Source organism: Nerophis ophidion, linkage group LG19, assembly GCF_033978795.1.
Source record: "Nerophis ophidion isolate RoL-2023_Sa linkage group LG19, RoL_Noph_v1.0, whole genome shotgun sequence".
NCBI lineage: Eukaryota > Metazoa > Chordata > Actinopteri > Syngnathiformes > Syngnathidae > Nerophis > Nerophis ophidion.
In genome coordinates this window covers 5,927,700-5,954,879 of record NC_084629.1, presented here as the reverse complement: position 1 = coordinate 5,954,879, position 27,180 = coordinate 5,927,700, and the positions used below count along the sequence as shown (strand labels likewise).

Sequence of the window (27,180 nt, the reverse complement as noted above, 5' to 3'; positions counted from 1 at the left end):
CAAGAAAACTCGCGGGAAATTTAAAATCGCAATTTAGTAAACTAAAAAGGCCGTATTGGCATGTGTTGCAATGTTAATATTTCATCATTGATATACAAACTATCAGACTGCGTGGTCGGTAGTAGTGGGTTTCAGTAGGCCTTTCAAACAACGGGAGCTCGTCAACAATATCACCTATTATGCCAAAAAAAAAAGGCTATCGATGTGACAATTCCTCATGCTTTCAAGACTCCAGTGGTGATTTGCGCCACTTTTTTTATTTTTTTTTTATACAAGGTTTAGGAAATATCAAGCCCTTTCCAACCCAGGTGGAGATATAACATGAGCCGGGCCGTCCAATCACACTTAAAAAGTGGAACAGTGGGGTCCGGCTCCAGCGAGGCGTGCGGCAAATCGCCGTTCCCTGTAAACATCGCGATAAGGGAAAACGTCTCCATGTGGGGGCCCCGGCACAGTTAGAAGGGCCTTTTCTGACAGGCAAGAAGAGAGTGGAGGGGGCTCACCTGCACTTTCCATGAAGGGCCCAAGGGGGGGCCCGGTGCAGCCTCCCACCGCCGGCACCTTGCTGCCAATACTAATACATTCTAAATCCATTCTCTTCGCTCTCACCGCCAGGCTTGTGCAATCTCCCTGCCTTCCCTTTCATGCAATTAAATAGTGGAAGTGCAGAGCGAGGGGGAGCTCTATCAGCCACGCTGCACACACACGCGCGCGGCGCTCCATCTCCACATTCAATTTACACACTTCGATATCATCATCATCCTCCTGTCTGCAACACTTCCCCCACTTTGCTTCTTGCATCTTGTACCCGAAAATACAGACATTTAAAAAAAAAAGTCTGTAGACACAATTAGAATCTCACATTGAGAACTACAGAGGGACTAATGTTCAACAGCGGCTGAGTGACCCGCAGCACTGAGATGGCCCACTGTGCTGATGCTAAGGTAGACATTGTGTGTGCGTGTGTGTGTTGATGGAAACTCTACTCCTTGACTGTGCTGATGAGCTGAGGCTTTGGCCTGCAGTCTCTGAGGGGATTAACCCACTCAATGACACTAAATTACAGGGCTCAACATCAGCTCAGCACATCCACCACTGTCTGTGCTGCTCCCACTGCATCACATTTGGATGAATGCTTGTACTTAAAGTCTACCTTGTGCTGAACTGGAGAAACACAATATATGTACAAACCCCGTTTCCGTATGAGTTGGGAAATTGTGTTAGATGTAAATATAAACGGAATACAATGATTTGCAAATTCTTTTCAACCCATATTCAATTGAATGCACTGTAAAGACAAGATATTTGATGTTCAAACCCATAAACTTTTTTTTTTGCAAATAATAATTAACTTACAATATCATGGCTGCAACACGTGCCAAAGTAGTTGGGAAAGGGCATGTTCACCACTGTGTTACATCACCTTTTCTTTTAACAACACTCAATAAACGTTTGGGAAATGAGGAAACTAACTGTTGAAGATTTGAAAGTGGAATTCTTTCCCATTCTTGTTTTATGTAGAGCTTCAGTCGTTCAACAGTCCGGGGTCTCCGCTGTCGTATTTTCCATCTTCTTCCGCTTATCCGAGGTCGGATCGCGGGGGCAACAGCCTAAGCAGGGAAACCCAGACTTCCCTCTCCCCAGCCACTTCGTCTAGCTCTTCCCGGGGGATCCCGAGGCGTTCCCAGGCCAGCCGGGAGACATAGTCTTCCCAACGTGTCCTGGGTCTTCCCCGTGGCCTCCTACCGGTTGGACGTGCCCTAAACACCTCCCTAGGGAGGCGTTCGGGTGGCATCCTGACCAGATGCCCGAACCACCTCATCTGGCTCCTCTCGATGTGAAGGAGCAGTGGCTTTACTTTGAGTTCCTCCCGGATGGCAGAGCTTCTCACCCTATCTCTAAGGGAGAGCCAGGAAACTCATTTCGGCCGCTTGTACCCGTGATCTTATCCTTTCGGTCATGACCCAAAGCTCATGACCATAGGTGAGGATGGGAACGTAGATCGACCGGTAAATTGAGAGTTTTGCCTTCCGGCTCAGCTCCTTCTTCACCACAACGGATCGGTACAACGTCCGCATTACTGAAGACGCCGCACCGATCCGCCTGTCGATCTCACGATCCACTCTTCCCTCACTCGTGAACAAGACTCCTAGGTACTTGAACTCCTCCACTTGGGGCAGGGTCTCCTCCCCAACCCGGAGATGGCACTCCACCCTTTTCCGGGCGAGAACCATGGACTCGGACTTGGAGGTGCTGATTCTCATTCCGGTCGCTTCACACTCGGCTGCGAACCGATCCAGCGAGAGCTGAAGATCCCGGTCAGATGAAGCCATCAGGACCACATCATCTGCAAAAAGCAGAGACCTAATCCTGCGGTCACCAAACAGGAACCCCTCAACGCCTTGACTGCGCCTAGAAATTCTGTCCATAAAAGTTGTGAACAGAATCGGTGACAAAGGACAGCCTTGGCGGAGTCCAACCCTCACTTACGCTTCATAATGCACCACACATTTACGATGGGAGACAGGTCTGCACTGCAGGCAGGCCAGAAAAGTACCCGCACTCTTTTTTTTTTACAAATCCACGCTGTTGTAACACGTAATGAATGTGGCTTGGTGTTGTCTTGCTGAAATAAGCAGGGGCTTAGATGGCAGCATATGTCGTTCCAAAACCTGTATGTACCTTTCAGCATTAATGGTGCCTTCACAGATGTGTAAGTTACCCATGCCTTGGGCACTAATGCACCCCCATACCATCACACATGCTGGCTTTTGAACTCTGCGTCGATAACAGTCTGGACGGTTCGCTTCCCCTTTGGTCCGGATGACACAATGTCGAATATGTCCAAAAACAATTTGAAATGTGGACTCGTCTGACCACGGAACACTTTTCCACTTTGCATCAGTCCATCTTAGATGATCTCGGGCCCAGAGAAGCCGGCGGCGTTTCTGGATGTTGTTGATAAATGGCTTTCGCTTTGCATAGTAGAGCTTTAAGTTGCACTTACAGATGTAGCGACCAACTGTATTTAGTGACAGTAGTTTTCTGAAGTGTTTCTGAGCCCATGTGGTGATATCCTTTAGAGATTGATGTCGGTTTTTGATACAGTGCCATCTGAGGGATCGAAGGTCACGGTCATTCAATGTTGGTTTCCGGCCATGCCGCTTACGTGGAGTGATTTCTCCAGATTCTCTGAACCTTTTGATGATATTATGGACCGTAGATGTTGAAATCCCTAAATTCCTTGCAATTGCACTTTGAGAAACATTGTTCTTAAACTGTTTGACTATTTGTTCACGCAGTTGTGGACAAAGGGGTGTACCTCGCCCCATCCTTTCTTGTGAAAGACTGAGCATTTTTTGGGAAGCTGTTTTTATACCCAATCATGGCACCCACCTGTTCCCAATTAGCCTGCACACCTGTGGGATGTTCCAAATAAGTGTTTGATGAGCATTCCTCAACTTTATCAGTATTTATTGCCACCTTTCCCAACTTCTTTGTCACGTGTTGCTGGCATGAAATTATAAAGTTAATGATTAGTAGCAGAAAATAAAATCTTTATCAGTTTGAACATCAAATATGTTGTCTTTGTAGCATATTCAACTGAATATGGGTTGAAAATGATTTGCAAATCATTGTATTCTGTTTATATTTACATCTAACACAATTTCCCAACTCATATGGAAACGGGGTTTGTACATGTACAGTATATATGCACAAGAGTGGCAGATGTAATGTGCCATACATTTTAATAAGTAAAAACTATTTCAAACAGCTATATTAAAACAAAAGTTGTGTGGTTGTAGATGACTAGAAATGTAGCCGATATTATTGGCCGATAAATGCTCAAAATGTTGTATTAGAAATTATCGGTATCGGTTTAAAAAAGTAAAATGTATGACTTTTTAAAACGCCGCTGTATGGAATGGTACAGGGAGAAGTGCAGAGCAGTTGCTTCTCCCAGTCATAGTTGCCAACCCTCCCGATTTTCCCGGGAAACTGCCGAATTTCAGTGCCCCTCCTGAAAATCTCCAGGGGCAACCAATCTCCCGAATTCTTCCCGATTTCCACTCAGACAACAATATTGGGGGCTTGCCTTAAAGGCACCGTCTGTGTGTGCAGGCCCAATCACAGAATATCTACGGATTTTCACACACACAAGTGAATGCAAGCCATACTTGGTCAACAGCCATACAGGTCACACTAAAGGTGGCCCTATAAGCAACTTTAACAATGTTACAAATATGCGCCACACTGTGAACCCACACCAAACGAGAATGACAAACACATTTCGGGAGAACATCCGCACCGTAACACAACAGAACAAATATCCAGACCCCCTTGCGGCACTACCTCTTCCGGGACGCTACAATATACACCCCAGTTACCCTCTACCCCGCCCACCTCAACCTCCTCATGGTCTCTCAGGGAGAGCATGTCTCAAATTCCAAGCTGCTGTTTTGAGGCATGTTAAAAAAAAAGAATGCACTTTGTGACTTCAATAATAAATATGGCAGTGCAATGTTGGCATTTTTTTTCCAGAACTTGAGTTGATTTATTTTGGAAAACCTTGTTACATTGTTTAATGCAGGGGTGTCAAACTCAAATACAGAGTGGGCCAAGATTTTAAACTGAACAAAGCCGCGGGCCAAGGTTGAACAAATTAACCTTTTAAAAGGGACCCAAACAAGTTTTGTATTGAATATTGAACAAGCGAGACTTATATAACTTTATAGTGACATGCAAAATGGAGTTTCAAATAATACTAATAATTTAAAAATAGCAATGGCATATCAAATCAAATTTAAATAGAAATTGAATGCCTCTTTTGTATTTGCAGCCTTCTCAGGTAAATATCAAAATAAACTTTTCCCACAGGCTAATAATACATTTTTATATTGTAGCGTCCAGCAAGAGGTAGTGCTGCAAGAGGTTCTGTGTATTTATGTTGTGTATATGTTGTGTTACAGTGCGGATGTTCTCCCGAAAGTTGCTTGTCATTCTCGTTTAGTGTTGGTTCACAGTGTGGCACATATCTGTAACAGTCTTAAAGTTGTTTATACGGCCACCCCCAGTGTGACCTGTATGGCTGTTGACCAAGCTTGCATTGCATTAGTATGAGTATTAGCGGTGAATGCGGTGTTACAGCGACACCGCCGCTGTATAACACCGGCGGACCAGCTCTAATGTTGATTTGATATTGCCTCAAGGGCCAAATGAAAATACACCGCGGGCCAAGCCAGAGTTTGACACCTATGGTTTAGTGCAGGGGTGCCCATTACGTCGATCGCGAGCTACCAGTCGACCGCGGGGGGTGTGTCAGTCGATCTCCAGCCAGGCTTTTTTTTAAAAATAGACCTAAAAATTAGTGATCATCAATCTTCACCAAGACGTCACTTAAATGACATTCACGGTACCGGAGGGTCTTGTGAGATGACGCTGGCTGCTGCAAGATCATTATTATGAAAATATGACCGAGATGAAGGCGAGAAACACTTTTTATTTCAACACTCTCGCGCCGTACCTTCCTTCAAAACTCTAAAGGCCGACTGCACATTTCCTATCTTCACAATAAAAGCCCTGCTTCATGCTGCCTGCGCTAACTAAATACAGAGTCTCGGAAAACTGGCGTGCACAAGCGATCCCTCAGAAAGCTGGCGTGCACAAGTGATGTGCACGCCAGCTTTCTGAGACTCTTATTTTGTTAGCGCAGGCAGCATGAAGCAGGGCTTTTATTGTGAAGATAGGAAATGTGCAGTCGGCCTTTAGAGTTTTGACGGAAGGGACGGCGTGAAACTCTGTTGAAATAAAAAGTGTTTCTCGCCTTCCTCTCTGTCATTTTTTCATAATAATGAACTGGCAGCAGCCAGCGTCATCTCACAAGACCCTCGGGTGCCGTGAATGTCAATCAAGCAAGCTACGGAATTTGCCGCCAATGTTTTTCTTGTAAAGTGTATGGAAGCTGGATCAATTAGATGCCAAAAACCAACCACTTTCATGTGGTATTGTACAGAAAGGACAACTTTTTTTCTCCTCCATTTGAAAATGTGGACGTTATCATCATTACTGTCTGATTCCAATCAATGCAAGTCATCAGAATCAGGTAATACACCAACTTATATTCTTGTCTTCGTGAAAGAAAGACATCTATATGTGTTACACATGCTTGTATTATCATTAAACACATTTAACTTGTTTACAAAAATGTCTCTTTCATAAATAAATACATATAAATGATATATATAAATGAGGTAGATCCCCTCGAGTTGGTCAATTGAAAAGTAGCTCGCCCTCAGAAAAAGTGTGGGCACCCCTGGTTTAGTGCATCCAACGGGGCATCACAACAAAATTAGGCATGCTAATGTGTTAATTCCACAACTGTATATATTGTTATCGGGTGATATCGGAATCGGTAATTAAGAGTTGGACACTCTCGGAATATCGGTTATCAGCAAAAAAGGCATTATCGGACATCTCTAAATAGAACTATTGTGACACATCTTTTATGATTTCAAAAACTTTTAGAAACACACAAAAAGTTAGTGTTTCAAGTTAAATCAGATGGAACAAGTTTGAAGTACTGGACCTTTTAGTGATTGTTTCATGCATTCATGACAGATTAATTGTGTGTGCTAGTTACTATTGTAAAGACACACATTCCAAATACCAGTGTTCCAAACATAATGTAATTGATGACAATATTTTTGTATACAACAATATACCGTAGTTTTCGGACTATAAGTCGCAGTTTTTTTCATAGATTGGCCAGGGGTGCGACTTATACTCTGGAGCGACTTATGTGTGAAATTATTAACACATTACCGTAAAATTTCAAATAATATTATTTAGCTCATTCACGTAAGAGACTAGACGTATAAGATTTCCATGGTTCTCGCCCGGAAAAGGGTGGAGTGCAATCTCCGGGTTGGGGAGGAGACCCTGCCCCAAGTGGAGGAGTTCAAGTACCTAGGAGTCTTGTTCACGAGTGGGGGACGAGTGGATCGTGAGATCGACAGGCGGATCGGTGCGGCGTCTTCAGTAATGCGGACGTTGTATCGATCCGTTGTGGTGAAGAAGGAGCTGAGCCGGAAGACAAAGCTCTCAATTTACCGGTCGATCTACATTCTCATCCTCACTTATGGTCATGAGCTTTGGGTCATGACCGAAAGGATAAGATCTCGGGTACAAGCGGCCGAAATGAGTTTCCTCCGCCGTGTGGCGGGGCTCTCCCTTAGAGATAGGGTGAGAAGCTCTGTCATCCGGGAGGAACTCAAGGTAAAGCCGCTGCTCCTTCACATCAAGAGGAGCCAGATGAGGTGGTTCGGGCATCTGGTCAGGATGCCACCCGAACGCCTCCCTAGGGAGGTGTTTAGGGCACGTCCAACCGGTAGGAGGCCACGGGGAAGACCCAGGACACGTTGGAAAGACTATGTCTCCCGGCTGGCCTGGGAACGCCTCGGGATCCCCCAGGAAGAGCTGGACGAAGTGGCTGGAGATAGGGAAGTCTGGGCTTCCCTGCTTAGGCTGCTGCCCCCGCGACCCGACCTCGGATAAGCGGAAGATGATGGATGGATGGATGGGATTTAGCAATTAAGAGTGACAGATTGTTTGGTAAACTTTTGGCATGTTCTATATGTTATAATTATTTGAATGACTCTTACCATAATATGTTACGTTAACATAGCAGGCACCTTCTCAGTTGGTTATTTATGCGTCATATAAAGTACACTTATTCAGCCTGTTGTTCACTATTCTTTATTTATTTTGAATTGCCTTTCAAATGTCTAGTCTTGGTGTTGGATTTTATCAAATAAATTTCCCCAAAAAATGGGACTTATACTCCAGTGCGACTTATATATGTTTTTTTCCTTCTTTATTATGCATTTTCGGCAGGTGCGACTTATACTCCGGAGCAACTTATGCTCCGAAAAATACGGTTCCCTAAAGGCCTACTGAACCCCACTACTAGCGACCACGCAGTCTGATAGTTTATATATCAATGATGAAATATTAACATTGCAACACATGCAACATGCAACACATGCCAATACGGCCTTTTTAGTTTGCTAAATTACAATTTTTAATTTCCCGCAGTGTTTCCTGTTGAAAACGTCGCGTGTTTGTGACGTTATTGGTTGGAGGGGACATATTAGCTCAGCACCAGTAAGTCGTCTCTTTTCATCGCGCAATTACACAGTATTCTGGACATCTGTGTTGCTGAATCTTTTACAATTTGTTCAATTAATAATGGAGAAGTCAAAGTAGAAAGATGGAGGTGGGAAGCTTTAGCCTTTAGCCACACAAACACACGGTGATTCCTTGTTTAAAATTCCCGGAGGTGAAGCTTTACTATGGATCAGAGCGGTCAAGCGAACATGGATCCCGACCACTTGTCAACCGGCAGGTTTCGGTGAGAAAATTGTCGTAAAAAGTCGCCTCTTACCGGAGATCAGTGGAGTTTCAGTCCTGCTGCAGTGACTTCTCTCAGAGAAACTGGCGGTCAACACACCCGTGGACACACCCCTCCGACTATCAGGTACTATTTAACTCACTAAAACACTAGCAACACTATAGAAAGATAAGGGATTTAGAATTATCCTAGTAAATGTGTCTAAAACATCTGAATCGCTCCCAATGCAATTTCCTTTTTTTTTTTCTAGTCCATCCATCCATCCATCATCTTCCGCTTATCCGAGGTTGGGTCGTGGGGGCAACAGCCTAAGCAGGGAAACCCAGACTTCCCTCTCCCCAGCCACTTCGTCTAGCTCTTCCCGAGGCGTTCCCAGGCCAGCCGGGAGACAGTCTTCCCAACGTGTCCTGGGTCTTCCCCGTGGCCTCCTACCGGTTGGACGTGCCCTAAACACCTCCCTAGGGAGGCGTTCGGGTGGCATCCTGACCAGATGCCCGAACCACCTCATCTGGCTCCTCTCGATGTGGAGGAGCAGCGGCTTTACTTTGAGTTCCTCCCGGATGGCAGAGCTTCTCAGCCTATCTCTAAGGGAGAGCCCCGCCACACGGCGGAGGAAACTCATTTCGGCCGCTTGTACCCGTGATCTTATCCTTTCGGTCATGACCCAGAACTCATGACCATAGGTGAGGATGGGAACGTAGATCGACCGGTAAATTGAGAGCTTTGCCTTCCGGCTCAGCTCCTTCTTCACCACAACAGATCGGTACAACGTCCGCATTACTGAAGACGCCGCACCGATCCGCCTGTCGATCTCACGATCCACTCTTCCCTCACTCGTGAACAAGACTCCTAGGTACTTGAACTCCTCCACTTGGGGCAGGGTCTCCTCCCCAACCCGGAGATGGCACTCCAGCCTTTTCCGGGCGAGAACCATGGACTCGGACTTGGAGGTGCTGATTCTCATTCCGGTCGCTTCACACTCGGCTGCGAACCGATCCAGCGAGAGCTGAAGATCCCGGTCAGATGAAGCCATCAGGACCACATCATCTGCAAAAAGCAGAGACCTAATCCTGCGGTCACCAAACCGGATCCCCTCAACGCCTTGACTGCGCCTAGAAATTCTGTCCATAAAAGTTATGAACAGAATCGGTGACAAAGGACAGCCTTGGCGGAGTCCAACCCTCACTGGAAATGTGTCCGACTTACTGCCGGCAATGCGGAGTCCTAGTCCTTTACTATAAATTTCCTCATCCACAAATCTTTCATCCTTGCTCAAATTAATGGGGAAATTGTCGCTTTCTCGATCCGAATAGCTCTTGCTGATGGAGGCTCACATTATAAACTATGTGAGGATGTGAGGAGCCCTCACACTTGTGACATCATCGTCTGCTACTTCCGGTAAAGGCAAGGCTTTTTTATTAGCCACCAAAAGTTGCAAACTTTATCGTGGATGTTCTCTACTAAATCCTTTCAGCAAAAACATGGCAATATCGCGAAATGATCAAGTATGACACACAGAATGGACCTGCTATCCCCGTTTGGATAAAAAAATCTCATTTCAGTAGGCCTTTAACACAAGACATTCACTCTATATGACAGTTTGGTGTATGATTGCAGTGTTGCACATTTTGAAAAATTGCACAATGTCCTCTCATTGCAACTACTACCGAATGAGAATAAATGCTGTAGAAAGACACCGTGTTGTCAACACTGAATACCTATTTTACGACTTCACGTTACTCAAGTGGTAAAAGCGGCAAAAGCTGGAACGTGTACAATATGCACGCAGCAGCAGCAGCAGTGAAGATAACAAAGTCACACATTGTCACTGAATGTAACAGAAGCACTGAAAGGCTGATACAAAAGTTGACATCACTTAGAAGTCACCGCTGCTGTACCGCATTGTCGCGCCGCGCATTCACACGCTGACAAATAAGACCTCTGTGCGGCGACGCTTGAAAAGGTAACCTTTTACCTCTGAGGCCCCGACGCTCAAACGCCCGTTCTGAAGCGGTGTAGTGATCACTTACATGTGTAAACACTTGTCAAACCTCTAACAAGGCACACATATCTCTCCGCATAGCTCGGTTGGTAGAACGGCCGTGCCAGCAACTTGAGGGTTGCAGGTTCCATTCCCGCTCCCGCCATCCTAGTCAATGCTGTTGTGTCCTTGGGCAAGACACTTTACCCACCTGCTCCCAGTGCCACCCACGCTGGTTTAAATGTAACTTAGATATTGGGTGTCACTATGTAAAGCGCTTTGAGTCACTTGAGAAAAGCGCTATATAAATATAATTCACTTCAATTCACTCCGCACTTGTGTCACTTCTCTACTAAGTTTGTATCCAAATGATCAAAACAACACCTCTTGTTTTTGCACTTGAGTTTTTTTTAACTTGATTAGAATCCATCCATCCATCCATCCATTTTCTGCCGCTTATTCCCGTTCGGGGTCGCGGGGGGCGCTGGCGCCTATCTCAGCTACAATCGGGCGGAAGGCGGGGTACACCCTGGACAAGTCGCCACCTCATCGCAGGGCCAACACAGATAGACAGACAACATTCACACACTAGGGCCAATTTAGTGTTGCCAATCAACCTATCCCCAGGTGCATGTCTTTGGATAGAAATTGTTCAATAATTTCCTCGAAGCTGAAGGCAACAGTGGTAACTTCGAAAAAGGCAGAATTTGATTTGCTTTAAATTGTGCTCAATTAGACATGTTTCTACCCAGTTATGCACTGTGCATAACTGTAAGTATCCATCCATCCATCCATTTTCTACCGCTTATTCCCTTTCGGGTTCACGGGGGGCGCTGGCGCCTATCTCACTGTAAGTAATCTGAAATAATTCATATTGAAAATACGTATAATCTAAAGCAGTAGTCCCCAACCTTTTTGTATCCGCGGACCGGTCAACGCCTAATAATTTGTCCCGCGGCCCGGGGGAGGAGGGTGTCGTTTTTTGTTTTTTTTTTGTCATGAAAAAGGGACGTTTTTGTCATGAAAAAGGGAGGTTTTTGTGGTTTGTGCACTAATTGTAAGTGTATATTGTGTTTTTTATGTTGATTTAATAAAAAAATGATTCTGCGGCCCGGTGGTTGGGGACCACTGATCTAAAGCATGGGTCACCAACCTTTTTGAAACCAAGAGCTACTTCTTGGGTACTGATTAATGCGAAGGGCTACCAGTTTGATACACACTTAAATAAATCGCCAGAAATAGCCAATTTGCTCAATTTACCTTTAACTCTGTTATTATTAATAAAACTAGCTAATTTGAATCTTTTTGAAAAAATTAAAAAAATAATTTATGGAACATCATTTGTATTTTTTCCTGATTAAGATTAATTTCAGAATTTTGATGACACGTTTTAAATAGGTTAAAATCCAATCTGCACTTTGTTAGAATATATAACAAATAGGACCAAGCTATATTACATATATACAAAGACAAATCCTTATGTCTTCTAGATTTTCCAGAACAAACATTTTAAAAGGAATTCAAGACTTTGAAATAAGATTTAAATTTGATTCTACAGATTTTCTAGATTTGCCAGAATATTTTTTTTGAATTTTAATCATAATAAATTTATTTCACAAATATTCTTCGTCGAAAAAACAGAAGCTAAAATGAGGAATTCAATTAAAATGTATGTATTATTCTTTACAATAAAAAATACATTTACTTGAACATTGATTTAAATCGTCAGGAAAGAAGAGGCTGCGATGAGGTGGCGACTTGTCCAGGGTGTACCCCGTCTTCCGCCCGATTGTAGCTGAGATAGGCGCCAGCGCCCCCCGCGACCCCAAAAGGGAATAAGCGGTAGAAAATGGATGGATGGAAAGAAGAGGAAGGAATTTAAAAGGTAAAAAGGCAAATGTGTTTAAAAATCCAAAAAATTATTTTTAAGGTTGTATTTTTTCTCTAAAATTGTCTTTCTGAAAGTTATAAGAAGCGAAGTAAAAAAAATAAATGAATTTATTTAAACAAGTGAAGACCAAGTCTTTAAAATATTTTCTTGGATTTTCAAACTCTATTTGAGTTTTGTCGCTCTTAGAATTAAAAATGTGGAACAAAGCGAGACCAGCTTGCTAGTAAATAAATAAAATTAAAAAAAAATAGAGGCAGCTCACTGGTAAGTGCTGCTATTTGAGCTATTTTTAGAACAGGCCAGCGGGCGACTCATCCCACTCGATCCCTGACACAAGGCTGAAGCTTAGAGGTGACAGAGTTTTCGCTGCTGCTGCTCCCAAGCTCTGGAACGACCTACCTCTGAGTGCTAATTAGACAAGCCTCCTCTCTTCCTGTTTTTTAATCTCTCTTAAAAAGATACTTTTATTCCTTGGCTTTTAACACTAAGTGATATCCATCCTGCAATGGCGCCCCATTATACACCTGCTGTGAACCTGTTTTTATATTTTTATGTTGCGATGAGGTGGCGACTTGTCCAGGGTGTACCCCGCCTTCCGCCCGATTGTAGCTGAGATAGGCGCCAGCGCCCCCCGTGACCCCAAAAGGGAATAAGCGGTATAAAAATGGATGGATGGATGTTTTATTTATTTATTTTTGATCATGTTCTGTTTGTGTTGTTTGCTCGGTCCTCGTATTATCTTTTAACCTGTCATTTGTACAGCACTTTGGCAGCTGTGGTAAATTTTAAATGTGCTTTATGAATGAAGTTGATTTGATTTGGTCCTAACGGGTGACCTGGTGCCCGCGGGCACCGCCGCGTTGGTGACCCCTGATCTAAAGACTTGGTCTTAAATATGCTGTTGTTGGCACACACGTTGCCTGCTCTCCTGGAGGCCAAGCTGTAATAACAAACGGACGGGTCGCTGACAGCGTTGCAACACCAGATAACGGTGTGTGCTAAGCCTCTCCTGTGTGGCGATATTAAACAGATTATTGCATTATCCAAAGTGTTTTGTGCATAGATTACCAGCCAAGTCACACGAGATAAGACGCCAGGTAGTCCCAACACACAAGCGGAAAATTATAGGGCCAGTGGTGTTTGCAGGAAAGACAGCTTTACTCCTTTTATTCAACCTCTTAAATCAGGGGTGTCCAAAGTGCGACTCGGGGGCCATTTGCAGCCCGCAGCTAATTGTTTAGTGGCCCGCCACACATTCTGGAAATGCTATTGCAAAAATAAAAATAAAAACACTAAAAAAGTAGAATGAGGTGAAATCTAACGGGGAAAAGACGCCGAGATCATTATCCATGCGTTTGTTACGTCTCGTCTCGATTACTGTAACGTATTATTTTCGGGTCTCCCCATGTCTAGCATTAAAAGATTACAGTTGGTACAAAATGCGGCTGCTAGACTTTTGACAAGAACAAGAAAGTTTGATCACATTACACCTGTACTGGCTCACCTGCACTGGCTTCCTGTGCACTTAAGATGTGACTTTAAGGTTTTACTACTTACGTATAAAATACTACACGGTCTAGCTCCATCCTATCTTGCCGATTGTATTGTACCATATGTCCCGGCAAGAAATCTGCGTTCAAAAGACTCCGGCTTATTAGTGATTCCTAGAGCCCAAAAAAAGTCTGCGGGCTATAGAGCGTTTTCATTTCGGGCTCCAGTACTCTGGAATGCCCTCCCGGTAACAGTTCGAGATGCTACCTCAGTAGAAGCATTTAAGTCTCATCTTAAAACTCATCTGTATACTCTAGCCTTTGAGTAGACCTCCTTTTTAGACCAGTTGATCTGCCGCTTCTTTTCTTTCTCCTATGTCCCCCCCTCCCTTGTGGAGGGGGTCCGGTCCGATGACCATGGATGAAGTACTGACTGTCCAGAGTCGAGACCCAGGATGGACCGCTCGCCTGTATCGGTTGGGGACATCTCTACGCTGCTGATCCGCTTGTGATGGTTTCCTGTGGACGGGACTCTCGCGGCTGTCTTGGAGCCACTATGGATTGAACTTTCACAGTATCATGTTAGACCCGCTCGACATCCATTGCTTTCGGTCCCCTAGAGGGGGGGGGGTTGCCCACATCTGAGGTCCTCTCCAAGGTTTCTCATAGTCAGCATTGTCACTGGCGTCCCACTGAATGTGAATTCTCCCTGCCCACTGGGTGTGAGTTTTCCTTGCCCTTTTGTGGGTTCTTCCGAGGATGTTGTAGTCGTAATGATTTGTGCAGTCCTTTGAGACATTTGTGATTTGGGGCTATATAAATAAACATTGATTGATTGATTGATGATGAAAAGTTGCAATGTTGACACAAAGCTGCCATGCAGCCTGTTTGTTTTTCTTTTGTTTCTTTATTTTGCCTTTATTGCCAATGCTAAAAAAAAAAAAAGTTACTTTTTTTTTTTTTATAATGAATTATTGACAATTACTTCAAATATTTCACTTTATAATGTTTTATGTGGGGCTTCACGGTGGGAGAGGGGTTAGTGCGTCTGCCTCACAATACGAAGGTCCTGCAGTCCTGGGTTCAAATCCAGGCTCGGGATCTTTCTGTGTGGAGTTTGCATGTTCTCCCCGTGAATGCGTGGGTTCCCTCCGGGTACTCCGGCTTCCTCCCACTTCCAAAGACATGCACCTGGGGATAGGTTGATTGGCAACACTAAATTGGCCCTAGTGTGTGAATGTTGTCTGTCTATCTGTGTTGGCCCTGCGATGAGGTGGCGACTTGTCCAGGGTGTACCCCGCCTTCCGCCCGATTGTAGCTGAGATAGGCGCCAGCGCCCCCCGCGACCCCGAAAGGGATGGATGGACGGATGTTTTATGTGGACAATATTATGTGCATATATACTGTGTGGTTGCCATATAAAAACAGTGTTTTCTTTGACAAAAGAGCATAAAACCAACAAAACAATAGTTCAAACGTAAAATCCACAGATATATCTGAAGTTGATCTCGTAACTTAAGTGTTGAAAGTAAAACAAATAATAATAAAAATGTATCACTTTATTAATGGGGGACCTTTTGGATCCCAAAGATATTTAGTGGGATTTTATTTATTTTTTCACTGTGATTACTCAGAAATAATAATACATTTAAATCAACGGTGTCCTGCATTATTGATCTTTTTAGGGCTCCAATTACCTCAGATCAAACAAACATTGCTTTCTGTATGTTTTGGGCAATTGGGGAAATGCTGCATATTTCATCCATCCATCCATTTTCTACCGCTTATTCCCTTTCGGGGTCGCGGGGGGCGCTGGCGCCTATCTCAGCTACAATCGGGCGGAAGGCAGGGTACACCCTGGACAAGTCGCCACCTCATCACAGGGCCAACACAGATAGACAGACAACACTCACACTCACATTCACACACTAGGGCCAATTTAGTGTTGCCAATCAACCTATCCCCAGGTGCATGTCTTTGGAAGTGGGAGGAAGCCGGAGTACCCGGAGGGAACTCACGCATTCACGGGGAGAACATGCAAACTCCACACAGAAAGATCCCAAGCCTTTCAGTTTTACTATAAAGAACAAAGTTGTCTTTGACTCAAAAGGCATTAAACTTTATATCAACCTGAAGTTGATATAGAGATTTACTGTAAGCGTTACATAAAAATTAAAATAATAATTTGACTTATTTTTTAACATGTTAATGACGGAGACCCGTTATGGTCCCTGGGAGTCCTAAAGGTAAAAAAAAAAAAAAATCCATATATTTTGTTAGGGTTTGAAAATTAAAAATATCAAAACGGCCCGCAGTGGAAAAAGTTTGGACACCCCTGGCTTAAATCATATTCAAGCAGACTCATTACATACAGTATATTAAGTTACCCTCTTGTAGCACATTACCGATTGTGTTCTACAAGCGTGTCACTATAATTATCTACTAGCAAAGGTAACCTGTGCACCAGAAAAAAATCAAGCATGACTTATATAGCCACTACAGTTTTTCTATTTGCTTACACACATTTTTACTAACTGTCTTTTTTCAAAATGACTCACACTTTTCCAAACACAACACTCAATTTTCTAAATTCCTATATTTGCAAAATGACACACTTGGCTCAAAACATATGACCATACATCAAAATGAAGCAAGCATTTGTCAAAATGCAGTTTTATTGTCATCTCACTGATGACAATAAATCTCAAATATCATCTCAAATGATAAGCCACTATTGGAGTGAGTTCCCCAGAACAGTGGTGAATACAAAACATTTTTTAAAAACCCTATTTTACTATAACAAATCACATGTTTTGGGGCATTTTGCCTAACATTTTTAGCATATGTGATGAATGATTACTGTAACTTGACAAAATATATTGGCTAATCCAGTGGTTCTCAAATGGGGGTACATGTACACCTGGGGGTACTTGAAGGTATGCCAAGGGGTACGTGAGATTTTTTTTAACTATTCTAAAAATAGCAACAATTCAAAAATCCTTTATAAATATATTTATTGAGTAATATTTCAACAAAATATGAATGTAAGTTCAGAAATTGTGAAAATGCAATATCCAGTGTTGACAGATAGATTTTTTGTGGACATGTTCCACAAATATTGATGTTAAAGATTTCTTTTTTTGTGAAGAAATGTTTAGAATTAAGTTCATGAATCCAGATGGATCTCTATTACAATCCCCAAAGAGGGCACTTTAAGTTGATAATTACTTCTATGTGTAGAAATATTTATTTCTAATTGAATCACTTGTTTGTTTTTCAACAATGTTTTAGTTATTTTTATCTTTTTTTCCAAATAGTTCAAGAAAGACCACTACCAATGAGCAATATTTTGCACTGTTATACATCGTAATAAATCAGAAACTGATGACATAGTGCTGTATTTTACTTTTTTTTTCAACCAAAAATGCTTTGCTCTGATTAGGGGGTACTTGAATTAAAAAAAATGTTCACAGGGGGTACATCACTGAAAAAAGGTTGAGAACCACTGGGCTTATCCATAGCAATCATCAGTGTTTACTTGGAAGTGGGCCTATTTGGAAGGACCGAAAGAGAAAGTAAAAATATCCTGTAATCTTATCAAGAAGTGCTCAACAATCATGCTGCAAATTGAAAATAAGTATTTTTTTTTTTTCACCATATTCAGATAAAGTAACATATCACAGTAGTCAACAATGCAATACAAATTAAAATCTGAGACAAACAAAAAGGTTTGAAAAAAAATCTGGAGATAAAACATTACAAATGGAAAAACTGTATAGCTGTAGCACCCACTTGAAAGCTGTATTTTTAATTGATCACCTGTGTGTTTTTACATGTTTGAATGTGTTCAATTGTGTGGATTGACCACAAAGTAACTTCACAATCTTTATCTTTGTGTAAGGTGTAAAGATGTGTGTATCACAATCCTTATATGTGTGCAAGAAGGACAGGTGTGTGTAAAGCATTGTGTGTAATATTTCGCAAAAAATGTGAAGCAGAGTCAATGTCTAATATTAGGAAAATCTGCAGTGGTTTTGTTAACTGTGTGAAAACGTAAAATTTAGTGTGTAAGCAATTGGAAAACAATATAAATGACAAGTAAGAAGTAGATTTTGAAATGCGCAGTCCTGCAGAGATACCCTTTGAAATCAGTGTTGTGGTGAACATGTATTGCCAGAACTTTTATCCATATTTTTCAAAAATAGAACTATTTTGAGGACAATCAAAAAATGCTTTTGTTTTAGGCATCCTGTAGAAACCGTATTTAGTACCTTCAACCGAAATCAGTGCTGCACACCTCACTAAAAGGCAGGACACTTATATGAAACAAAATATAATATTTATACTATATATCATATAAATGTAACACTTTTTTTAAATAAAGTTACACTTTTAATGCACAAACACAAATTTGTAAGAATAAAGTTTTGATTTGAAATATTTTCAATGAGTTTTAAAGGGTTTAAATTGCATTACAGCTAATTGGCTAATTAGAATTTATTTGGATTTGCAGCACACATAAAAAGGTTTTTATTAGTTTATTAGTACTTTTCACTCCTGTAGAAATATTATTTACGCAATTACGTAAAAGAAATGCAACATTATAACATAATACCGGTTGTTTAAATTGTGAAAATATTTTGCAGATATGCTAATGCTATTTAATATAGAAAGTTTAAGGCGAACATATAGGTTGAAGAAAGAGGACAGTCTGCTCCCTAGTGTTGAGATGTTAGAATAGACCTTGACGTCTCTTCTACTTTGACAAGCATCTTATTGTCTTGTTAAAATGATTTAAAACAGATACAAAAAAAGATAAAAGTCAGTGTCTTACCAATTGGATTAATTTCAAAAAAGTGCACAGGAGTCCGAAGTATGGCCTCAAACATGCTGTTGTGGAGGGTTTGGGCTGATTTCACCAAGATGCTGAAGAAAACCAGGCTGCGAACGAAGCCGAACGCCACAGATGCGGCCGTTAAACCTGACGTGAGCACAAAATATTTTTTTTAAACGCGAATACAGCCTCATGCTTCTTCCAAGGACAGACATTTTCAAAGGGAAATTACCATTCAAGCAGCTGTATGTCACTTAAATGTTTCATTTAGCAGAGTTTTTTTGTTGCTGTTTTGAGTGTAAATACATAAAGAGTAAAGAGGTTCAGAGTCACAGGCAGACAATCAGAGAGAGACAACGCTATCTCTCAGTACAGCTGAGGCCCGTGGACCCACACTTGGCCTTGAAGGCCTTGGGTTACCGCCAATCCTGTCGTCTGAATGGATGCAATACTCTGCCGCGCGCACGCATGTGAAAGAAAAGGTGGACAATCTGCAAAGCATCACCTGCGTAAACACTTAAGTACAGGTCAAGGTCCAGTTGTGCAGGGAGGCTGCCATTGAGGTGCTGTGTTATGTTCACGTGCTGCTTCTGCTGCTCGGAGGCCCTGCAGAAGAAAAATGGACAAAATAAAAACCACACAATAGGATACCGAATGCGAAGAAAAGAAGGGAATGTGCTGTACAAATATATTTGGCATTATCAAAAAGTTCAAGGTCTCCTTCAACAAGACAAAGATAATGCTGAGGAAAACATTTCTTGAAGACATCCTATGTTTACATACCTGTATCAACCGTTTGGCGTTTGGATGTCAATGGGGCTCTTGAGTCTTTTCTTTTCTACACACATTATATATATATATATATACATATATATGTGTATATATATATATATATACACACATTATATATATATATATACATATATATGTGTATATATATATATATATATATATATATATATATATATATATATATATAATCTCCATCCATCCATCCATCTATTTCTGACGCTTATTCCTTTTGGGGTCTATATATATATTTATAGGTGTATATGTATATGTGTATGAACTCATATATAAGACTCATTTATAATAGTTCATACACATATATACACCTATATATACACATACATATGTATATATAAACATTCAGTATATATATACATATATGTACACATGTATGTATATATATATATATATATATATATATATATATATATACATGTATATAAACATATATATGTATTTCCACACATATACACATATATATATATGCATATACACATTTGTGCATGTGTATATATATATATATATATATATGTATATATGTATATGTATATATATATATATATATATATAATTACACACACACATATATATGTAAATATTTGTTTATATATATACACATACAGTATATATGTGCATTTTTACATATATATATTTATATACATATATATAAACATATATATATATATATATATACACACATATATGTGCATATATATACATATACATATGTATTTAAACATTAATATATACACACACATTATGTATATACACATATATACATATACAGTATATATGTTTAAGGCTCCAATATAAGTGCATGTATATTTATACATGCACTTATATATAAGTGCATGTATAAATATATATATATATATATATACACATACACACACACACACACACACACACACACACACGCGTATACATATATATACACATATATAATCATATATACACATATATAATCATATATACACATATGTATATACATATATACACATAATGTGCATTTATATACCGGTATGTAGATATACACACATTTAAATATATGTGTATATATATATATATATATATATATATGTATACACACACACACACATATGTGTTATACACACACGTGTATATTTAAAAAAATATATAAAAAAAATTAAATATATATATATATATATATATATATATAAAATGTATTTATTTTTTAAGGGTGTTTAAAATCATACCACAAAGCAAGCCACCAGTCCTGAAGCACAAATGTCACCTGAAATACAAAGTCACAATTGATCAAATATACACGTTATTAAACAGTGGGGGGGGGGGACAAGCACATTTTGATGTATGATGTTAACTTACGTGTGCCAGAACGTTGAGTAGAATGAGGAGGAAGAGGACCAGGAAGTTGGCGCCTGCTCTGAAATATTTCACATACAATTGCAGGCCGATGTTTTCGTGTGAGCGCCATTCTTCGTCCATGGGCTGCGCGGCCTGCACACACAGTACACACACATCCTAAGCAATGTCACTCACTCAGCATCACATGCCAGGCATCACAGGAGCGTGGAAACCGTAAGTATGTTCTGCCCTCTAGTGGCTAGCTCAAAACACAGCAGGTTGGTCAATCTAAATGTGTATCAACCGGATTCATAATTATTATACGGTAATTGCATTTACATTTTACCTTAATGCCTCTAAAAAAGGCATCATTTTTAATACAACGAATTAGGCATATGAGGTAGGTGGTATCTGCATATAATAAAATGGCCATACTGGAAAAATACAAACCATATGAGTTGGGAAATTGTGTTAGATGTAAATATAAACGGAATACAATGATTTGCAAATCTTTTTCAACTCATATTCAATTGAATATGCTACAAAGACAACATAGTTGATGTTCAAACAAATAAACATTTTTTGGGGGGAAATAATCATTACTTTAGAATTTGATGCCAGCAACACGTGACAAAGAAGTTGGGAAAGGTGGCAATAAATACTGATAAAGTTGAGGAATGCTCATCAAACACTTATTTGGAACATCCCACAGGTGTGCAGGCTAATTGGGAACAGGTGAGTGCCATGATTGGGTATAAAAACAGCTTCCCAAAAAAATGCTCAGTCTTTCACAAGAAAGGATGGGGCGAGGTACACCCCTTTGTCCACAACTGCGTGAGCAAATAGTAAAAAAGTTTAAGAACAACGTTTCTCAAAGTGCAATTGCAAGAAATTTAGGGATTTCAACATCCATGGTTCATAATATCATCAAAAGGTTCAGAGAATCTGGAGAAATCACTCCACGTAAGCTGCATGGCCGGAAACCAACATTGAATGACCGTGACCTTCGATCCCTCAAAAGGCACTTTATCAAAAACCGATATCAATCTCTAAAGGATATCACCACATGGACTCAGGAACACTTCAGAAAACCACTGTCACTAAATACAGTTCGTCGCTACATCTGCAAGTGCAAGTTAAAGCTCTGCTATTCAAAGCGAAAGCCATTTATCAACATCATCCAGAAACGCCGCCGGCTTCTCTGGGCCCGAGATCATCTAAAATGAACTGATGCAAAGTGGAAAAGTGTTCTGTGGTCTGACGAGTCCACATTTCAAATTGTTTTTGGAAATATTCGACATCGTGTCATCCGGACCAAAGGGGAAGCACACCATCCAGACTGTTATTGAAGCAAAGTTCAAAAGCCAGCATTTGGGATGGAATGGGGTGCCTTAGTGACCAAGGCATGGTTCACTTACACATCTGTGAAGGCACCATTAATCCTAAAAGGTATACAGGTTATGGAAAAACATATGCTGCCATCTAAGCGTCGTCTTTTTAATGGACGCCCCTGCTTATTTCAGCAAGACAATGCCAAGCCACATTCAGCACGTGTTACAACAGTGTGGTTTCGTAAAAAAAAGAGTGCGGCTACTATCCTGGCCCGCCTGCAGTCCAGACCTGTCTCCCATCGAAAATGTGTGGCGCATTATGAAGCGTAAAATACGACAGCGGAGACCCCGGACTGTTGAACGACTGAAACTCTACATAAAACAAGAATGGGAAAGAATTCCATCTTCAAAGCTTAAACAATTAGTTTCCTCAGTTCCCAAATGTTTATTGAGTGTTGTTAAAAGAAAAGGTGATGTAACACAGTGGTGAACATGCCCTTTCCCAACTACTTTGGCTAGTGTTGCATCCATGAAATTCTAAGTTAATTATTTACAAAAAAAAAAAAGTTTATGAGTGTGAACATCAAATATCTTTTCTTTGTAGTGCATTCAACTGAATATGGGTTGAAAAGGATTTGCAGATCATTGTATTCCGTTTATATTTACGTCTAACACAATTTCCCAACTCATATGGAAACGGGGTTTGTACATACTTAGGATTAGGCGAAAGTCCAAAAATGTTGATAATGTACAAAAAACGTAAACACAGATGTATAACCGCTTTCGGATAAATTATACTCCTCAAATGATGTACAGCAGGTTTGTATAAGAATAATAAAATAAACAAAAACAAAATTGGTCTCTCCATATTGCGACAATTTTCTAGAAAAATATAAAACTTTTTTTCGAAAGACAGACTTAGTGTAGTCTGACCAGAGCTTCAGATCTACAATATGGAAAAGTCTATTTATTTCAGATGTTTAATACATACAGTAGATTCTCTCCACACAAGATGACGTATTAATGTATTACTTTTGATTGATTGACTGATCGAAACTTTTATTAATAAATTGCACAGTACATATTCCGTACAATTGACCACTAAATGGTAACACCCCAATAAGTTTTTTAACTTGTCTAAGCGTCGTCTTTTTAATGGACGCCCCTGCTTATTTCAGCAAGACAATGCCAAGCCACATTCAGCACGTGTTACAACAGTGTGGCTTCGTAAAAAAAGTACGGCTACTATCCTGGCCCGCCTGCCTGTCTCCCTTTGAAAATGTGTGGCGCATTATGAATCGTAAAATACGACAGCGGAGACCCCGGACTATTGAACGACTGAAGCTCTACATAAAACAAGAATGGGAAATAATTCCACTTTCAAAGCTTCAACAATTAGTTTCCTCAGTTCCCAAACGTAAAAATTCATGGTAAAATGATGATTTGATGATATTAGCTTACAGGTTATTAAATACAAAAGATTAGTCCCATTCTAAAAACATAGTCTTAAAAAGTTCACTATATATAAACTTAGCGATGCCCATCCATCCATCCATCCATCCATTTTCTACTGCTTGTCCCTTTCGGAGTCGCAAGGGGTTGCTGGAGCCTATCTCATCCATCCATCCCTTTTCTACCGCTTGTTTCCCTCGGGGTGCCGGAGGGTGCTGGAGTGTATCTCAGCTGCATTCGGGTGGAAGGCAGAGTACACCCTGGACAAGTCGTCACGTCATCGCAGGGCCTAAACTTAGCTATGATTTATTTTAATACTACAAACTCTTTGGTGTTGTGCCCTGATCAGCAAGTTAACCTTCCTTTTGTGTTAGCTTTCTGTTACCATCTCTTAGGTTAACGGGTCGGTTTTGAACCATGTCTTAAATCAGCTGTAAAATACACTAAAACAATTATCATCCAATTTGTTGGATGTCTGGACTTGCCCGTTGTTTTTGTACTGGATAGCAAGGTAAAATGAGAATCCCCTAAAGCTCACATGATTTGGAGAGGAGCTGGTTGTCCGTGTTCAGTTTTGGCAATAATTATTGCTTTATAATCTTATTTTTATCACTGGGTCGAAACGGACCCTAACAACACCAAGGTCATTATTTCAACCAGAACATTTTATAATTTTGTGAAAAAAAAGGAAAAGTTTTATTTTGTTGAAATAGAGGTTCCTGACAAAGTCAAAAAGCCTTGATGCAAAAAAATTTATTAATGTGGTTCTTTTATGCATTTAAAAACTAAAATTGGTCGGTGCCGACCCTAACACAAGACGAAGGTTAAATGCAAACACTCGGGGGTTTCCTCGGCCTCTTAGTCTAACTCATTGGTTCTTAACCAGGGTTCGATCGAACCCTTGAGGTTCGGTGAGTCGACCTCAGGGGTTCGGCGGAGATCAAAACACACCCGACTCTTCGTGTAAATACAAACTTCTCCCTGTTGGCATATTACAGATACGGCAACAGCTGACTGATTTGCAGGTGTGTAATTTGTTGTGAGTTTATGCACTGTCTTAGTTTTGTTGTTCGAAGGTGATGTTCATGCACGGTTCATTTTGTGCACCAGTAAAAAAAAAAACATGGTAACACTTTAGTATGGGGAACATATTCACCATTAATTAGTTGCTTATGAACACGCAAATTAGTAACATATTGGCTCTTAACTAGTCATTAAGTACTAATTAATGCCTTATTCGGCATGGCCTTATTATAACCCTAACCCTCTAACCCTGACCCTAACCCTACCAAATAACTCTAAATTAAGTCTTTATTACTTTGAATATGTTCCCCTAGTGTCCAAATAACTCCAAATTGAGTATTTGTTACTTAGAATATGTTCCCCTATATCATGGGTGTTAAACTCTGGCCCGCAGGCCAAATTTGGCCCGCCGTTTAATTTCATTTGGCCCTTGAGGCAATATCAAATTAACATTAAAGCTGGCCCGCCGGTAACACCACATTCACCGCTAATACTCATACTTGCCAACCCTCCCGATTTTCCCGGGAGACTCCCGAAGTTTAGTGCCCTTCCCGAAAATCTCCCTGGGGAACCATTCTCCCGATTTCCACCCGGACAACAATATTGGGAGCGTGCCTTTAGCGTCTTCTACAACATGCCGTCACGTCCTCTTTTCCTCCATATAAACAGCGTGCTGGCCAAGTCACATAATATATGCGGCTTTTACACACACATACTTTGTCAACAGCCATACAGGTCACACTGAGGGTGGCCGTATAAACAACTTTAACATTGTTCCAAATATGCGCCACACTGTGAACCCACAGCAAACAAGAAATGACAAAACACATTTCGGGAGAACACCCACACCGTAACACAACATAAACACAACAGAAAAAATACCAAGGATCCCTTGCAGCACTAACTCTACTGGAACGATAAAATCTACACCCCCCCGCTACCACCAATCCCCGCCCACCTCATTTTTATTTTATTTTCGAATTTATAATCCTGTGGAAAAAGTTAATGTTGATATTTACCTCAGAAAGCTGCAAATAGAAAAGAGGCAATCATTTTTTAAATAAAATTTTATTTAATATACCACTGATGTTTTTTTGTCTGTTTTCTGAAAGTTGATTTTGCACTACTACGTTATATAAACTCTGCCTGTTGCATGGGAGGAAGCCCGAGTACCCGGAGGGAACCCACGCAGTCACGGGAGAACATGCAAACTCCACACAGAAAGATCCCAAACCCGGGATTGAACCCAGGATTACTCAGGACCTTTGTATTGTGAGGCAGATGCAATAACCCCTGTACCACCATGCTGGCCCTATTTAAGCCTTGCTTGCTCAATATTCATTGCAAAAACTTGTTTGGGTCCCTATGAAAAGGTTAATTTGTTCAACCTCGGCCCGCGGCTTTGTTCAGATTTAAATTTTGGCCCACTCTGTATTTGAGTTTGACACCCCTGCCCTATATGAACAAAAAAAAGATTTTGAGGTGGCGACTTGTCCAGGGTGTACCCCGCCTTCCGCCCGATTGTAGCTGAGATAGGCGCCAGCGCCCCCCGTGACCCCGAAAGGGAATAAGCGGTAGAAAATGGATGGATGGACTAAAGAAGGGTGGGAGGAAGCCGGAGTACCCGGAGGGAACCCACGCATTCACGGGGAGAACATGCAAACTCCACACAGAAAGATCCCGAGCCTGGATTTGAACCCAGGACTGCAGGACCTTCGTATTGTGAGGCAGACGCACTAACCCCTCTGCCACCGTGAGGATAAGTTGATTGGCAACACTAAATTGGCCCTAGTGTGTGAATGTGAGTGTGAGTGTTGTCTGTCTATCTGTGTTGGCCCTGCGATGAGGTGGCGACTTGTCCAGGGTGTACCCCGCCTTCCGCCCGATTGTAGCTGAGATAGGCGCCAGCGCCCCCCGCGACCCCGAAAGGGAATAAGCGGTAGAAAATGGATGGATGGACTAAAGAAGGGTTCGGTGAATGCGAATATGAAACTGGTGGGGTTCGGTACCTCCAAGGTTAAGAACCACTGGTCTAACCCGAACTGCGGAACCGTAAAAAAAAAAATTTACGAAAAAAAGCAACTTTTACATGATATTCTGATGTATTTAAATGCACCTGTACAAGAATGGCCAAACATTTTAGGAGTAATTTTAAATGTTATTCTTCAATAACACTTCTGCTTCATTTTTTATTTGTCACCCGCACAAAAAATGCTTGTTTTTTCTGGATAAAGAAAAGCGGACACATAAATGTTTTCCTAAAAAAAAATAAGGAGGTAGAATAATTATTGAAATACTTAATTTAAGTCAGCAAACCAGTATGTACAGTATAATATAACCATAATACGCATACTGTAATGTTAAGTTACTACCTAACGATTGCAATTGTAGAACTTTCTACTCCAGTAGTACCCACCAGTGTGAGTGGCTCCTCCTCCATCAGGGAGCAGTGGGAGGAGGACATGGACACGGAGTCATCAGAGAGCGTACGAGGGTAGCGAGAGGCGATGCTCTGTCTTTCCTCTTGACTCTCCTCCTCTTTGAGGAGCGAGGAGAAGTCCAGACCAGAGCTCTGCAGCTCGCCGTAAGTACCACTTGCCACCATTTGACCCTGACAAACATGACAAAATCTATTAATTTAATTGTCAAACTG

The 27,180-nt window shown here is 41.1% G+C and overlaps 1 protein-coding gene across 4 annotated transcripts in view; it reads right to left on the bottom strand.

Moving 5' to 3' along the window:
* The window catches only part of LOC133537908 (ATP-binding cassette sub-family C member 4-like), a 222,480-nt gene that overhangs the window by 152,659 nt on the left and 42,641 nt on the right, over positions 1-27,180 (bottom strand). For all 4 annotated transcript variants that reach the window (XR_009802889.1, XM_061879058.1, XM_061879057.1 and 1 more), the window contains exons 15-19: positions 26,944-27,138; positions 20,743-20,874; positions 20,613-20,650; positions 19,112-19,212; positions 18,607-18,753 (exon numbers count right to left, since the gene is read on the bottom strand). Coding sequence is in view for 3 of the 4 variants with exons in the window: in XM_061879058.1 (XP_061735042.1) it covers positions 18,607-18,753; positions 19,112-19,212; positions 20,613-20,650; positions 20,743-20,874; positions 26,944-27,138 (613 nt within the window). In the remaining variant the exon portion in view is untranslated. The remainder of the gene's footprint in view (positions 1-18,606; positions 18,754-19,111; positions 19,213-20,612; positions 20,651-20,742; positions 20,875-26,943; positions 27,139-27,180) is intronic.